At 44.9% G+C, this 16,048-nt stretch overlaps 1 protein-coding gene across 1 annotated transcript in view; it reads left to right on the top strand.

Annotated features, from left to right (window-relative positions):
* The window catches only part of HEPHL1 (hephaestin like 1), a 107,046-nt gene that overhangs the window by 62,992 nt on the left and 28,006 nt on the right, over positions 1–16,048 (top strand). Inside the window, exons 10-12 of the mRNA XM_075337496.1 lie at positions 2,477–2,627; positions 6,835–7,047; positions 10,946–11,162. Of these exons, the coding sequence (XP_075193611.1) occupies positions 2,477–2,627; positions 6,835–7,047; positions 10,946–11,162 (581 nt within the window). The remainder of the gene's footprint in view (positions 1–2,476; positions 2,628–6,834; positions 7,048–10,945; positions 11,163–16,048) is intronic.

Here is a 16,048-nt window from a genome sequence, read left to right as displayed (position 1 = left end):
ACGAGGCTGGGATGGCGCTCGCAGCAGGCGAGGCTGGGCTGGCACTCACAGCAGTCGAGGCTGGGCTGAGTATCATGAGCAAATAACATTCAATTCTCTCGCATCCAATGCTATTCTGCCTTATCAGAACAATCTCCTTCAGTAGCTTCTCCTTAGTCTTACTGACACAGAAACTGAACTGAACCATCACTGCCATCATCTGTACTTCTGTCATAAGTGCAGCTAAAGGCAGGAAAATAGACTGGGGAAAGCAGGGATTTGGAAGCCACTTACATGCATATTCTTATATCACAGGAATGAAGACAAATCCCCTAATTAAGTGTTTTGCAAGCTTTAGAACTTTCTATGCTGAACAAAATTCTAAAACAAAAAAGACAAAATTTTAGTTACCTGTAAGTATATTCCATGTGTGATGTTTCCTTATACTCTCAAGCTTCAAGCTGTTTCTTCTCCTGCCATATATTGATTAAAAAGGACCTGATACCACTTCTACATGTGGTACTACGGGTCCTCTAAATCACCCAGATTTTTTACTACAAATAAAATGTATGAGCCCAGCGCTCAGTCTGTTTAATTTACAGATCGGATGCAACTGTAGCAAAAATTCATCTACAGTGCCTTACGAAAGTATTCGGCCCCCTTGAATTTTTCAACCTCTTCCCACATTTCAGGCTTCAAACATAAAGATAAAAAAAATTAAATTTTATGGTGAAGAATCAACAACAAGTGGACACAATTGTAAAGTTGAACGAAATTTATTGCTTATTTTAAACTTTTGTAAAAAGTAAATAAAACTTAGGGCGTGCAATATTATTCATCCCCTTTACTTTCAGTGCAGCAAACTCACTCCAGAAGTTGATTGAGGATCTCTGAATGATCCAATGTTGTCCTAAATGACTGATGATAAATATAAGCCCCTGTGTGTAATCAAGTCTCCGTATAAATGCATCTGCTCTGTGATAGTCTCAGTGTTCTGTGTAAAGCACAGAGAGCATCATAAAGACCAAGGAACACAACAGGCAGGTCCGTGATACTGTTGTGGAGAAGTTTAAAGCCGGATTTGGTTACAAAAAGATTTCCACAACTATAAACATCCCAAGAAGCGCTGTGCAAGCGATCATATTGAAATGGAAGGAGAATCATACCACTGCAAATCTACCAAGACCCGGCCGTCCATCCAAACTTTCATCTCAAACAAGAAGAAGACTGATCAGAGATGCAGCCAAGAGGACCATGATCCCTCTGGATGATCTGCAGAGATCTACAGCTGAGGTGGGAGAGTCTGTCCATAGGACAACAATCAGTCGTACACTGCACAAATCTGGCCTTTATGGAAGAGTTGCAAGAAGAAAGCCATTTCTCAAAGATATCTATAAAAGGTTTTGTTTAAAGTTTGCCACAAGCCACCAGGGAGACACCAAACATGTGGAAGAGGGTGCTCTGGTCAGATGAAGTCAAAATCAAACTATTTATGCACAATGCCAAATGATATGTTTGGCGGAAAAGCAACACAGCTCATCACCCTGAACACACCATCCCCACTGTCAAACATGGTGGTGGCAGCATCATGGTTTGGGCCTGCTTTTCTTCAGCAGGGCCAGGGAAGATGGTTAAAATTGCTGGGAAGATGGATAGAGCCAAATACAGGACCATTCTTGAAGAAAACCTGTTGGAGTCTTTAAAAGACCTGAGACTGGGATGGAGATTTGTCTTCCAACAAGACAATGATCCCAAACATAAAGCAAAATCTACAATGGAATGGTTCACAAATAAACGTATTCAGGTGTTAGAATGGCCAAGTCACAGTCCAGACCTGAATCCAATCGAGAATCTGTGGAAAGAGCTGAAAACTGCTGTTCACAAACGCCTCCATCCAACCTCACTCAGCTCCAGCTGTTTACAAAGGAAGAATGGGCGAGAATTTCAGTCTCTCCATGTGCAAAACTGATAGACACATACCCCAAGCGACTTGCAGCTGTAATCACAGCAAAAGGTGGCGCTACAAAGTATTAACTTAAAGGGGATGAATAATATTGCACGCCCCAATATTCAGTTTATTATTTTTTTTATAAAAGTTTAAAATAAGCAATAAATTTTGTTCAGCTTCACAATTGTGTCCACTTGTTGTTGATTCTTCACCAGAACATTAACATTTTTATCTTTATGTTTGAAGCCTGAAAATGTGGGAAAAGGATGAAAAATTCAAAGGGGCCGAATACTTTTGCAAGGCACTGTATGAGAAATGCCAGTTTATTATGGGGTATCATCCTCTAGATGTGACTGACAGCAAACAGTGAGAAACTGAAACACAATGTATAGTAAAAATTTATAAAACTGGTCACAAAAAGTTTGCCAATTGCAGAGAATATTTCCACCACATTCTGCTGTTGATACAATGAGACAAGTGTGAACAGGTGCAAGCTGCTGTGATGGCTGCCTATTTTTATATGATCATGGTGATATTATCCTTTTCCAGGTGCAGATAGAACAAGAGTTCTTCCTACTGTTTACCGTCTTTGATGAAAATTTGAGCTGGTATTTAGAGGAAAATATTGAAGCCATTTCTTCTGATCCATTCACTGTGGACGTTGAAGATGAAGATTTTCAGGAATCAAACAAAATGCACGGTAAAGTTCAGCCCGCAGGAGACATCTGCATTGTCTTAAGCCCACTTTACACGTTGCAATTAGTTGTACAATCGCATTTGCGATGTGACACGCCCAGGTTGAATACGGGATCTATGAGATTTCACGTTGGTCGTTCATTTGCTGTCACACGTGCGTTAGTAGTCTATGTTAAATTGGTCAATTTTGTGTGCGATCCTTTAGATCATGTGTTCTGTGACGTATGTATTGGGCACCCTTTTTTTTTATTATTTATTGACTTGCCAAGCGTGTGTAATGTGTAGGGATGCGTTTTTACTATGTCATCTGCCATTCAGCTCTGCTACATGGCCGCTGACAGCAGACACAGACAGCCATGTAGCAGAGCTGAATGGCAGATGACAGCAGACACAGAAAGAGCCGCACTGTCAGAATGAACTCGGGTGAACTTCACCCGACTTCACGGTCATGCTGCGGCTCTGTCTGTGTCGCGCCCTGATTAGCGGTCACCAGTGAAGGACTCACCGGTGACCGCTAATCTCCTAAGTTACTGAAGTTAGCAGCCCTCTCTCATACTCACCAATCCCCGATCCCCGGCACTGCACGGCGTTCACACTGCTCCGGCGGCTTTTACTGTTTTGAAAAAGCCGGCCGCCCATTAAACAATCTCGTATTCCCTGCTTTCCCCGCCCACCGGCGCCTATGATTGGTTACAGTGAGACACGCCCCCACGCTGAGTGACAGGTGTCACACTGCACCCAATCACAGCAGCCGGTGTCTATACTGTGTAGTGAAATAAATAATTAAATAATTAAAAAAAACGGCGTGCGGTTCCCCCCAATTTTAAAACCAGCCAGATAAAGCCATACGGCTGAAGGCTGGTATTCTCAGGATTGGGAGCTCCACGTTATGGGGAGCCCCCCAGCCTAACAATATCAGCCAACAGCCGCCCAGAATTGCCGCATACATTATATGCGACAGTTCTGGGACTGTACCCGGCTCTTCCCGATTTGTCCTGGTGCGTTGGCAAATCGGGGTAATAAGGAGTTATTGGCAGCCCATTGCTGCCAATAAGTCCTAGATTAATCATGTCAGGCGTCTGAGACACCTTCCATGATTAATCTGTAAATTACAGTAAATAAACACACACACCCGAAAAAATCCTTTATTAGAAATAAAAAACACAAACATATACCCTGGTTCACCACTTTAATAAGCCCGAAAAAGCCCTCCATGTCCGGCGTAATCCAGGATGATCCACCGTCGCTTCCAGCGCTGCTGCATGGAGGTGACCGGAGCTGCAGCAGACACAGCCGCTCCGGTCACCTCCACGCAGGTAATGAAGACAGCCGCGCGATCAGCTGCTGTCACTGAGGTTACCCGCTGTCACTGGATCCAGCCGTGGATGCAGCGGTGGCCGCGGGTAACCTCAGTGACAGCTCAGCTGATCGCGCTACTCACCTCAGTTGCTGCGTGGAGGTGATAGGAGCGGCGGTGAGTAGCGCGATCAGCTGAGCTGTCACTGAGGTTACCCGCGGCCACCGCTGGATCCAGTGACAGCGTGTAACCTCAGTGACAGCAGCTGATCGCGCGGCTGTCTTCATTACCTGCGTGGAGGTGACCAGAGCGGCTGTGTCTGCTGCAGCTCCGGTCACCTCCATGCAGCAGAGCTGGAAGCGACGCTGGAGCATCCTGGATTACGCCGGACATGGAGGGCTTTTTCGGGCTGATTAAAGTGGTGAACCAGGGTATATGTGTGTGTTTTTTATTTCTAATAAAGGATTTCTTCGGGTGTGTGTGTGTGTTTATTTACTGTAACTTACAGATTAATCATGGAGGGTTTCTCGGGGTGACGCCTGACATGATTAATCTAGGACTTATTGGCAGCTATGGGCTGCCAATAACTCCTTATTACCCCGATTTGCCAACGCACCAGGGCAAATCGGGAAGAGTCCCAGAACTGTCGCATATAATGTATGCGGCAATTCTGGGCGGCTGTTGGCTGATATTGTTAGGCTGGGGGGCTCCCCATAACGTGGAGCTCCCCATCCTGAGAATACCAGCCTTCAGCCATATGGCTTTATCTGGCTGGTTTTAAAATAGGGGGGAACCGCACGCCGTTTTTTTTAATTATTTAATTATTTATTTCACTACACAGTATAGACACGCCCACCGGCTGCTGTGATTGGGTGCAGTGTGACACCTGTCATTCAGCGTGGGGGCGTGTCTCACTGTAACCAATCATAGGCGCCGGTGGGCGGGGAAAGCAGGGAATACGAGATTGTTTAATGGGCGGCCGGCTTTTTCAAAACAGTAAAAGCCGCCGGAGCAGTGTGAACGCCGTGCAGCGCCGGGGATCGGTGAGTATATGAGAGAGGGGGATAGACTGACATGGACAGAGAGTGAGGGACAGAGATAGTGACCGACTGACAGAGATTAGTGAATGACAGACATTGTGAGGCGCTTCAGAACGCAGCTTTTCAGCTGCGCTCTGAAGCGGACCTTTTTTAAGCTGCGGTGCAGAGCGCACACCTGCGCACATAGCATCAGACACCGAAATCGTATGAGGGATGTCACACGTTACAATTGACTAGGTTCGTGCAACAAAACGCTCAATTCTAGAGAATGATACGATGTGTTTGCGATCAACGGTTTTGCGTTCAATCCTGATCGCACGTAGGTGTCACACGCAGATACCTCACAAACGATGCCGGATGTGCGTCACTTACAACTTGACCCCGACGACGGATTGTGAGATATATTGAAGCGTGTGTAACGGGCTTTAGAGCTATTTCAGACATACAGGTTTTTACCGTTTCTCGTGTGTTTTTCATGGGGAAAAAAATGCAGCATATTATAATGACCGCACAATAAATGTGATATCAAAAATCTCATTCACATGGTACTTTTTTTTCCTCCATCTTTCTTTTTTAAACTACAGCATGCCAATTCCTTTTTTTACAGTTTTTTTTTTTTTACCCATTTGGTACATAAATTATTATTTTTTTTATATTTTATATTATATTTTATTTATCAATTAATATTTTTTTATTGCCGCGGTGCTGTGCAATAAAGATGAATGCTAGAGCTTCGATATGATTTTATTCCATGCGTTTCGGAGAACCGCCTTCATCAGGATCATCACATTTCCTGTGTGATGATCCTGATGAAGGAGGTTGCTGTGAAACGCATTGAATAAAGACATATGTCGAAGATCCAGTATATTAAATAAATAAATAAAAATATATGTATTTATTTAATATACTGGATCTTTGATATGAGTTTATTCAATGTGTTTCGCAGCAACCTCCTTCATCAGGAAGTTGCTGCGAATGAAGGAGGTTGCTGCGAAACGCATTGAATAAAGTCATATATCAAAGATCCAGTATATTAAATAAATATATTTATTTAATATACTGGATCTTCGATATCACTTTATTCAATGTGTTTCGCAGAAACCTCCTTAATCAGGATCATCACACAGGAAATGTGATGATCCTGATGAAGGAGGTTGCTCTGAAACGCATTGAATAAAGTCACATATCAAAGATCCAGCATTCATATTTATTGCACAGCAGCGCATCAACTTAACCCTTTCCACCCCTATTTGCGATCACAAAGTATCTTTGATACTGGGGTCTGCAGCAGCCGTGTTTCCAAGATTCTTCCCAGTGGTTGTGTCTGACATAACCCCCTCCCCAGGTGAGCAAAACCTTAATCGCAGGTTCACCATATCTCACAGATAATACCCTATTCTTGCGCTTTTTGTTTTCTTATATCCAGTATTAATTTAAAGAGGAGCGGTAGCAGGAGTTTTGGTCCAGTGACCACAGACTGCCAATATGACTACTAGATCAGGGTCAAGTCAATCTTTTTTTTTAAGTGGACTTTATCGCCACCTGCTGTACATATTAGATATTGCAATACCCTTTTTTTATATTGCAGTGGTTATGTGTAGTGATGATCGAACCCGAACTGTAATGCTGATCGGGGGTCCCAGACAGACTTCTCTGGGAAGTCCATGTTACAGTTCAAGTTGGGACACCCGGATAATAAAAAAAAAAAAAAGTGTTAAAGCAGGAGCAATATTCTATATACTTACCGAGCTAAATTTAAAGTGTATAAAAAATGGAGAAACCTTAAAAAAATTGGTGAGAGAAATAATATTCGAAGAGAGGGAGACGTTGGGAGCCGAACATTGTATGACCAGGCTTTTACCTTTCCTCCGCAGCTATCAATGGATTCATGTTTGGCGACCTCCCGGGTCTCCAGATGTGTCGGGGGGACAACGTGTCCTGGCATCTGCTAGGCCTGGGCACCGAGATTGACATACATGGGATCTACTTTCAGGGGAATACTCTGAGCCTGGGAGGGACGACCAGAGACACAGTCAGCCTGTTCCCGCACACCTCAGTGACGGCGTCCATGCAGCCGGACCAGGCAGGTGAGTGATGTCACCGCGCGGAGGCTCCGCACAAGTATATGCCTGATAGGAGGGGTCCCAAGGTCAGGATCCCACCTATCAGCAGAACATATGTGGATGACACTTTGCTGGAAACTCCTGGGAACGCTTCTACCACTTAATTTCATTGATTTTTGTGGGGGTCATCATGGGGGTGGACTTCACTGATCAGAAATGATGGCCAAATATGGCGAGTATATGTCCAAACAAGTCTGATACCTTCCAAGTGAATAAATCCATAACAACCTCTTATATCTACAATACAAAAATATTTTGCATTGGATTCTGATTATTCAAAATCCCATTTATGTTTCTGGTACTGTAACTTGTAGTAGATTTCATAGGATGGATGACACACCAAAAATCTACAAAAGCCACATACGAGAACGCTGCCTTAGCGGGAAAATATGTAAATTATTATTATTATTATTATTATTATTATTATTATTATTATTATTATTATTATTATTATTATTATTATTATTATTATCATTATTTTATTATTCAGATTATTGGTATTTATTAATATAATATAAATATGATAGTATTATTTATTAAAAATATAACAATATTACGAATAGCATTAACCATTATTTAATAATACCATTATTAATTATTGATTAAAAATTGTTACTGTTAATAAAATAATAATAATGATATGGTTACTGTTATAATTAGTAATAACAATATTATGAATGGTTACTGTTATAAGTAGTGGTAATATCATTATTATTAATAATGATAATATTACTAATTATAGCAGGTACCATTAATTCATTTAATAGTAATAATAACAATAATAAATAATAATAATATTATGTTACTAATTATAACAGTAACCATTATTTATTAATAATAATAATAATAATGTTACTGTTATAATTCTGAACAGTAACAATTTTAATGAATAATAATTAATGTTGGTATTATTTAATAATGGTTACTGCTATAATTAGTACCATTATTATTGATTAAAAATTGTTTCTGTTAATAATATTATAATAATAATGATGATAATAATGGTTACTGTTATAATTAGTCATAATATTATTAATGGTTACTGTTATAATTAGTAGTAATATCATTATTAATAATAATAATATTACTAATTATAGCAGTAACCATTAATTCATATAATAATAATAATAATAATAATAATAATATACTAATTATAACAGTAACCATTAATTAATAATACCATTTTTAACCATTATTATTATTATTATTAATAATTTTAAGGAATAATAATTAATATTGATATTTAATAATGTTTACAGTTATAAATAGTATTAATATCATTATTATTAATAAATATGATAATATTACTAATTATAGCAGTGACCGTTATTAAATATCATTATTAATTAATAAAAACAGTTATATTAGTAATAACATTATTATTGTTATTAATATATTAATTGTTACTGTTATAATTAGTAATACAATTATTAGTAATAAATAATAGTATTACTAATTATAGCAGTAAACATTATTAAATAATGAATATCATTATTAATTATTATTATTTAAAACTTGTTTTATTATTATTATTTCATTGTCACTGTTCTAATTATTAATAATATATCATGGATTAATTGCTAGTTATAATTAGTAATATATAATAATTATTAATACATAATAATGATAATAATATTACTAATTATAACAGTAACCATTATGTTCCCTCTTTTTATTTTTGTAGGTGACTAGATGTAATTAAACAGAGTTAAAATATATATATATATATATATATATATATATATATATATATATATATATATATATATATATTTAGCATCATTTACTTAACAGTTTTTGCATTTATGTGAACTTCCCTCAGAAGTGAAAATCCATGTATGACGGACCCATGTGCTCTTAGATCTGACAATTATTCGGAGGAGCTGAGGTTGCGGCTATATTACTGTAGTTTCTATACTTCAGTCCTGTATTGTGATGAGACTACTGCCCGCTTGTATAGTCTCTGTTCACACCACCATATCCATATTTTCAGCCCGAGCGCTGTGTATGGATAAAGCCCTGTCCAGACATAGATTGATGTATTCCCGAGCTCCGGGTCTGCATGACTATCCTCCGCTGCCTGCAGATAGTGGACCTGACCCATCTACTGTACTTTTTTTTTTAATTTCCGCAGCGTCTAATATCTAAACCTCCTTGTATGGTGACATAGGGCAGAAGAATATTGAGGTTCATTAATTGCTTACTTTTTTGGCATTGTGTGAATTTAGAATCATGTATATCCCTTAGATCTTAGGCTCTGTGCGCACTAGGCCGTTTTGCCTGCGGATTTACCCGCGGATTTGCTGCAGAAATATCTTGAGAAATGTCTGCAATCTTTGTGCAGACATTTCCCAGCAAATCCTATGATAAAAAAAAATAGCTGTGCGCACTGTGCGGATTTTTCTCAAGAAATTTCCTTGAGAAGAATTTCTCGAGAAAATTTCTTGAGAAAATGAGCATGTTCATTATTTCCGCAGAAATTCCGGGGGTATACCGCAGGTAGCATTGATGTGCGGTATACCACCGGAATGGCCGCGATTTTCCTGCGGGAATGTTCCTTCCTTCCATGCGGATTGCAGGGAAGTGATGTCAGAGCGGATGAGGAAGTTCCGACATTTTCTATTGAAAATGTCGTGGTACAACAGAATGACCCTAGATGTTAAAAAATTAATCGAATTTTTAAGTATACAATGCACCCACCATACATTACACTGACCCGTATTAAAAAAAAAAAAAAGCGTGAGCTCCGCTGTATTTGTACCGCCCGACCAAGGTAAACACACAGCGGGGGGCTGGTATTCACAGGCTGGGGAGGACGAGGGCTATGGTTATTGCCCCCCCTCCTCCCGCAGCCGAGAATATCAGCCAGCGCTGCCTCGAGACCGTGGCATCCATCAGATGCCACAGTCCCGGCGTGTCACCGGCCCTTCCCGGTTGCTGTGGCTACGGGGTAATGAATGAGTTAACGGCAGCCCATAGCTGCCGCTAAGTCCACAATTAGTAATGGCAGCATCTATGACACGCCATCACTAATCGTGCCGTGATAGAAAATAAACACACACACACACACCTAAATGCCTTTATGTTAAATAAAATACAGCCCCCTCTTTGAGCCCTAGTAACACGGCCCCCCCAAACATCCAGGTCCGAAGTACTTCCATACCGGAGGTCTGGCGACGCTTGCATCCAGCGACGTCGGAGGCAGAATGATCAATACAGCTGTACGAGGCTGCACGGGTTACTCCAGGGCATTTCCCACGCTGCTCACATTACCGCTCGCGGGATCTTGTGTGTCCTCACACGACCTCGTCAGCGGTAAGCGTGACAGCACCAGCCGGCAGTGACCCTGTGAGATCTCAGATCCGAGGTCCCACAGTGTCACTACTCTGTCACAAATACTGTGGGGGGGGGAATCACATACATCACAAATTAAAGCTGTTAATATCTATCTATCTATATCCATCATTCTATCTATCTATCTATATCCATCATTCTATCTATCTATCTATCTATATCCATCCATCCTTCTATCTATCTATCTATTTTTCAACATGCTTTATTTATATCTAACTCCAGTTTACAGCCTGAAAAAACCGCAGGGACCAACCTGCGGCAAATCCGCGGCAAATCCGCGGCAAATCCGCATGCGTTTTTGCCGCGGATTTTTCCGCAGGTGCGGAAATCTTCCACTCCCAGAAGTTTCTCAAGAAATTTTCTTGAGAAACTTCACATTTCTAGTGCGCACAGAGCCTTACATGTCGCTGATAGTTAAGAGTTTCAGACTATCGTCATGAAATTGATTTTGTAGTAATTTTTATTATTTTTGAGACAAAATGAAAACACCCCTGTCCTTATTCTTCAGGCATATTTGAACTTGGCTGCCAGACAATGGATCACTATATCAGTGGGATGAAACACACATACACGGTGCAGTCATGTGACCACTCCATCGCGGATGAGCACCAGTATGGCGCTATGAGAACTTACTTTATTGCTGCGGAGGAAACGGAGTGGGATTACTCCCCCGATAGATCCTGGGAGCTCGAAAAGCACAACATTACAGAACATGTCCATGAGAGGTATGTTCTGTATATAGCCAGGCTGTCACGGGTGTGTCACATCCACAGGTTACACACAGGTTGTGTTGGAGTAGATTTACTTTCATTTGATGCTGAAAGGGTTAATGGCTCTTTCCTTTCTGTTAGAGATTACTCATAGCCTTAATCACAGCTGTGGCATCTTGTCATCATTCCCTTCAACTATATTGACCCACTCCTGGCTTTACTCCATGCTGGTGATAGATCTGTTAGAATGACCACTTTCTAGGAGCCTGGCTCTGGAGAAGCTGAGGTGTCATTTCAGTATTAGCTGTGGAGTTTCCTGCTAAAGAAACCTAGGAGTATTTTTTGTTATGTCTTCTCCCACCCATTTGTCTTACCTTCCTTGTGTTGTTTTATTGTAGTAGTGGGACTAGTGTCTCGCTGACCAACACACTAGTCAGAGTAAGGTTAAGGTCAGTGAGGGCCAAGGTACGTGATTCCATGGGGGAGGAAAGACCCGTCAAGGGACGTTAGGGCGCTCAGGGATTAGTCAGAGGTGAGTGTTTGGTAGTGACCCTTTTACATCTCTCCTTATCGCCAGGGCCTTCCTCCTATATCTTCCCTGGTTTTTCCCTCTGTGTTGTGCCGCACTCCATGCATTCCCTTGCCCGGTGGTACACAGTTACTATTAAGTTAACGTCAGCTGCTGGTAACAGTGGACAGTGTTTCTTCAGAAAGTTCATCCTTCTATTCGGATTTTTACACTTCTATTCATGTCATTCATTTTCTCACTAATCTTCTTCTCACTATGCACCATGTTCCAGGATGTCCTCTTCTCCTTCCATCTCGTGATGTTCGTCCTCTTTTATATTTTGTTAATCTTGATCTCATCATTCATATTTCTCTTGGTTGCCTGCCTCTCACTTTATACCTTGTTAGTCGTCCTCCACTCTCCATTCGTCTTGTACTGGTCGTCCTTTTCTGTCATGTGGATGGTTATCCTTTTCTCCACCGTGTGGCTGGTCATTCTCATTTTGATATCCATCTTGTTGTTACTCGTCCTCTTCTTGTTATTAGTCATGTGTTGATTGTTTTCTTCTGACTTGTTGTTGGTCATCTGGTTGTTTTTTGTCTTCTCACATCTATTGTTGGTGGCTGTGCTCTTCTTTTCATTTTTCTTGTGCTGGTGCTGTTTTTTGATTTGGTTTGGTATTAGTTGTCACCTTGAAGTTGATCTTTATTTCTTATCTATCCATTCTGTCATTGGTCATGCTAGTCGCTGATTGTCCACCCCTCCCCATGCATCTTTTTGTCTTCCACCCTATATATCCATCTTGATAAAGGTCATCCTCCATTTATCTTATTTTTTTCTATATCTATCTTGTTACTGGGAGTTCACCTCTCTCTATCCCTCTTGTTTTTGGATCTATCTATCTATCTATCCCTCTATCTATCTATCTATCTATCTATCCCTCTATCTATATCTATCTATCTATCTATCTCAATGGTGAAAGGAGGGATCAGGGCGCTACTCAGCAACAAACATGTCCATAAGGTGAAGTCTGAAACATACAGGCTTAAATCAGTGCTGCTCTGGGGTGCACATATACGAGGAGACAAGGTATAATCCAGTATTGGAAGGAACGGCACTCACCAGGTTTTTGCTGTGCAGTGTACGGTTTATTTCCAAACGTGGAGGTTACGTGTGCGGTGGGGGCTGGTGGGGAGGGAGAGCATGCCGGACACGTCAGACGACGTCCGTTTCGCACTTACACAGTGCTTCAGCTGGTCTCTGCCGTCGTCTGACGTGTCTGTCGCGGGCGGCGGGGCGCTGCGCTCGCTAACGCTCTGGTCTGGCGCTGCTGCGGCTGCTGCTCGGTGGCTCGAGCGGTGGGCCGGATCCGGGGACTCGAGCGGCGCTCCTCGCCTGTGAGTGAAAAGGGAGTGGTTGGTTTGGGGATTTAGTCCGTGACGCCACCCAAGGGTTGTGGTGAAGATGGGCACCACCGCTGCTGGTGACGGGGATCCCGGGAGCGATAGTAGGGAGCAGCTGGGATGTTGTTTTCCCCCTCCATGGGTAGGGGTTGGTGGCCCCGGGGCCTGGTGGTGTGACGGGGAGGCAGGGTAGGTGAGGTGCAGGGTTGCAGGGACAGCGCGGCGCGGTGCCGGATGGCACAGGTGTACTCACTCAGCAAGAGATGCACAAAGTCCTCGGTAAACCAAACGGCTGGATGGACAGGTCCCGCAGCCGGCTGCAGTGTCTCTCCCTGGACAGGTGATGGCGGCTGTCTTTCTTTGCACCATTGTATACTGTCTTGACTATGATGGGTCCCCAACGGTAGTCCGCTCCCAGGTGTATGGATGCCGGAGGAGCCCGTTTGCCCGCAGGCGCTGGCCCTTGGGTCTCTAGCCTTTGGCGGTAGCTGTATACCCTCACGGTGCGGACGGTTGCCTTCTAACGGGACTTTGGTTGTTAGGAAACCCCTGGGGTTCCAGTCACACTCGGATTTGACTGTTGACGGCGACTCCAAGCCTAGTCTGGGTCCGATGGCCCTGCCTGTGTGTGCTGGCTTCACTTCGCTCCCCGGTCGGTACCGGCGGGCCACCGCCCGACCCCGGTCCTATGGTTCTGCGTCGATCCACCACTCCTGCAGACGGCCACCACTGTCTGCCAACCTTGTCAGTGCCTGGGCCACAAACCCAGAAATTCTCCACTTTACTCCTCTCACTTCAGCCTCCTGAACTAAACTGTCACTTTTCCCGCCTCCAGGCCTGTGAACTCCTCGGTGGGCGGAGCCAACCGCTTGGCTCCGCCCCACCTGGTGTGGACATCAGACCCTGGAGGGAGGTAACAAGGGTTTTGTGTTTGGCTAATGTTACTGTCTAGTGGGGGTGGAGGTGTGTGTATGTTACCTGTGACGACCTGGCTAGTCCAGGGCGCCACATTCCCCCTTGGTGAAATGCAGACCGTCCGCGGGCTGCCCGTCCATCACTGGTTTTATTTTTCAACAGTAAACATATAAAACATAAGCATTCTTCTGGTCACTTTAAACGTTGCACATGTAAACATTTTTAATCACAGACGGACGGACGGATGTCTTCCACTCTCCCACCTAAGCAACCTAGCCCTGATGCTGCCCCTAAGAAGTGGGCAGCACCCCTTGACCCCAGTCCAGGTTCAGGCTGCCCGAGCGGGAACGGGTACGGTTACTCGCACCCGACTCTCACTTCAGGGGACCCCACGTCCAAGGGGGACCCCTGACCCCCAGAGGATGGCCACCGGTCCTGGTGGTGGCCGGGCCCCAGCCTGCTCTGCTGGGGGCCCTTCCTCCAATCTGCCTCTCCGGAGGCGGCAACGGTTTCCATTCCACAATACTATTTACAAGCCCACCAGTTCGTGGGTGGCCTGCCAGTTCTTGGCCATGTCCATGAGGAGTTTCTCATGTGGGTATGGGGGGTGTTAACTAACAAGGACTACTCCAGTCCCAACGGGGACGGTTCTCTTTTTGGACGGTAATCAGGTGATTTTTCGGTTTGATTAATTTTTATTCACTCACATCTGTAACAGTGCTAAAGGTCCCAACGGGGACAACTGCTCTTTTGCTCATCATTAAACAGCAATCCCGCGGCACAGCTGCCGTTGCTGCCGCTCCCGGTGTGGAGCACCTTCTGCTTGCTCCGGTTCAGGCGGTGTGGGGGATGGGCCCAGACAGAGTTCCTCCTTGCCGGCTACGACCGCCGGTACCTTCGATAATGAGGGACCCCGCTGTGACGTGGCCTGCTCTGGCTCCTGGCAGCTGCATCCCCGCCGTGCCTCAGCCGAGGCCTGGGGTCTGGGAGCGGTTGACGGGACTTGCGGTGCTGGCCTCTGGTCGAGGATCGCCTCCGCTGCGGCCGGGCGGACTGCCGGGGCTGTCGTCATCTCCGTCGCAGTCGGGATGGAAGCCGGGATGGGTGCCAGGGCGGTGACAAAGGTAAGGCCCAGGGGTTGCAGGTCCGGGCCCTCTCCCTCAGACGCTGCGGGCTCCGCTACCGGTGACGGGTAACGGGTCGGTCGGGGCGTTGGCCGCGGGCATGGGCAGTGAGGGAGATAGCGTGGTGGACGGCAGCAGGTCGGGCCCCTCAGCCGTATCGACTGATCCCTCAGAGACATAGGGGCGTAGGTCGCTTACCCGCTCCTCTGAGACCACCTCCACTTCGGATGCCCAAACGGTTGCGGCCAGGCCCTTCATCTCCGACGTCCATTTCGCCAGCATGAAGTGGACTTGGGCCTAGAGCTCCTGGCACATCTTGCGGTTGGATCCAGGAACGTGTTTCAGCAGAGTCCTGGCGTCCCTGCACGCTGCAGCGCTAGTTACATGCCGCCGCGGCTGCGGCCGCCGCTCCTCCAACGGCTCTGTCGGGCGCAGACATCTTTTTCCCGTCCCCCCTTGGTTCTCTTTAGCACTTCCGCTTTGGGGGTGGGGCTTCGCTTTTCACGCCTTCCCTGCTCGGGGAAGACGCTCGAGCGGGAAATTTTCGCGCCAAAGATGGCGGCGCTTCAAATTTTTCGGCCGGACGCCGCCGGCGGAGACCACAAGCCGCACTTCTACTGGTAAGTAGATGAGTTCAATCCTGTTCGTAACGCCAAGTTGTCGCGGTCGGCAGGGCGCTGCACTCGCTAACGCTCGAGTCCGGCGCTGCTGCAGCTGCTGCTCGGTGGGTCGAGGGGTGGGCCGGATCCGGGGACTCGAGCGGCGCTCCTCGCCCGTGAGTGAAAAGGGGGTGGTTGGTTTGGGGATTTAGTCCGTGACGCCACCCACGGGTTGTGGTGAAGATGGGCACCACCGCTGCTGGTGACGGGGATCCCAGGAGCGATGGTAGGGAGCAGCTGGGATGTTGTTTTCCCCCTCCGTGGGTAGGGGTCGGTGGTCCCGGGGCCCGGT

The sequence above is a fragment of the Anomaloglossus baeobatrachus genome, chromosome 2 (genome assembly GCF_048569485.1).
Source record: "Anomaloglossus baeobatrachus isolate aAnoBae1 chromosome 2, aAnoBae1.hap1, whole genome shotgun sequence".
In the NCBI taxonomy this organism is placed as follows: Eukaryota; Metazoa; Chordata; class Amphibia; order Anura; family Aromobatidae; genus Anomaloglossus; species Anomaloglossus baeobatrachus.
Note: the sequence above shows the minus strand (reverse complement) of the source record. Positions and strands in the feature narration are given on the sequence as shown.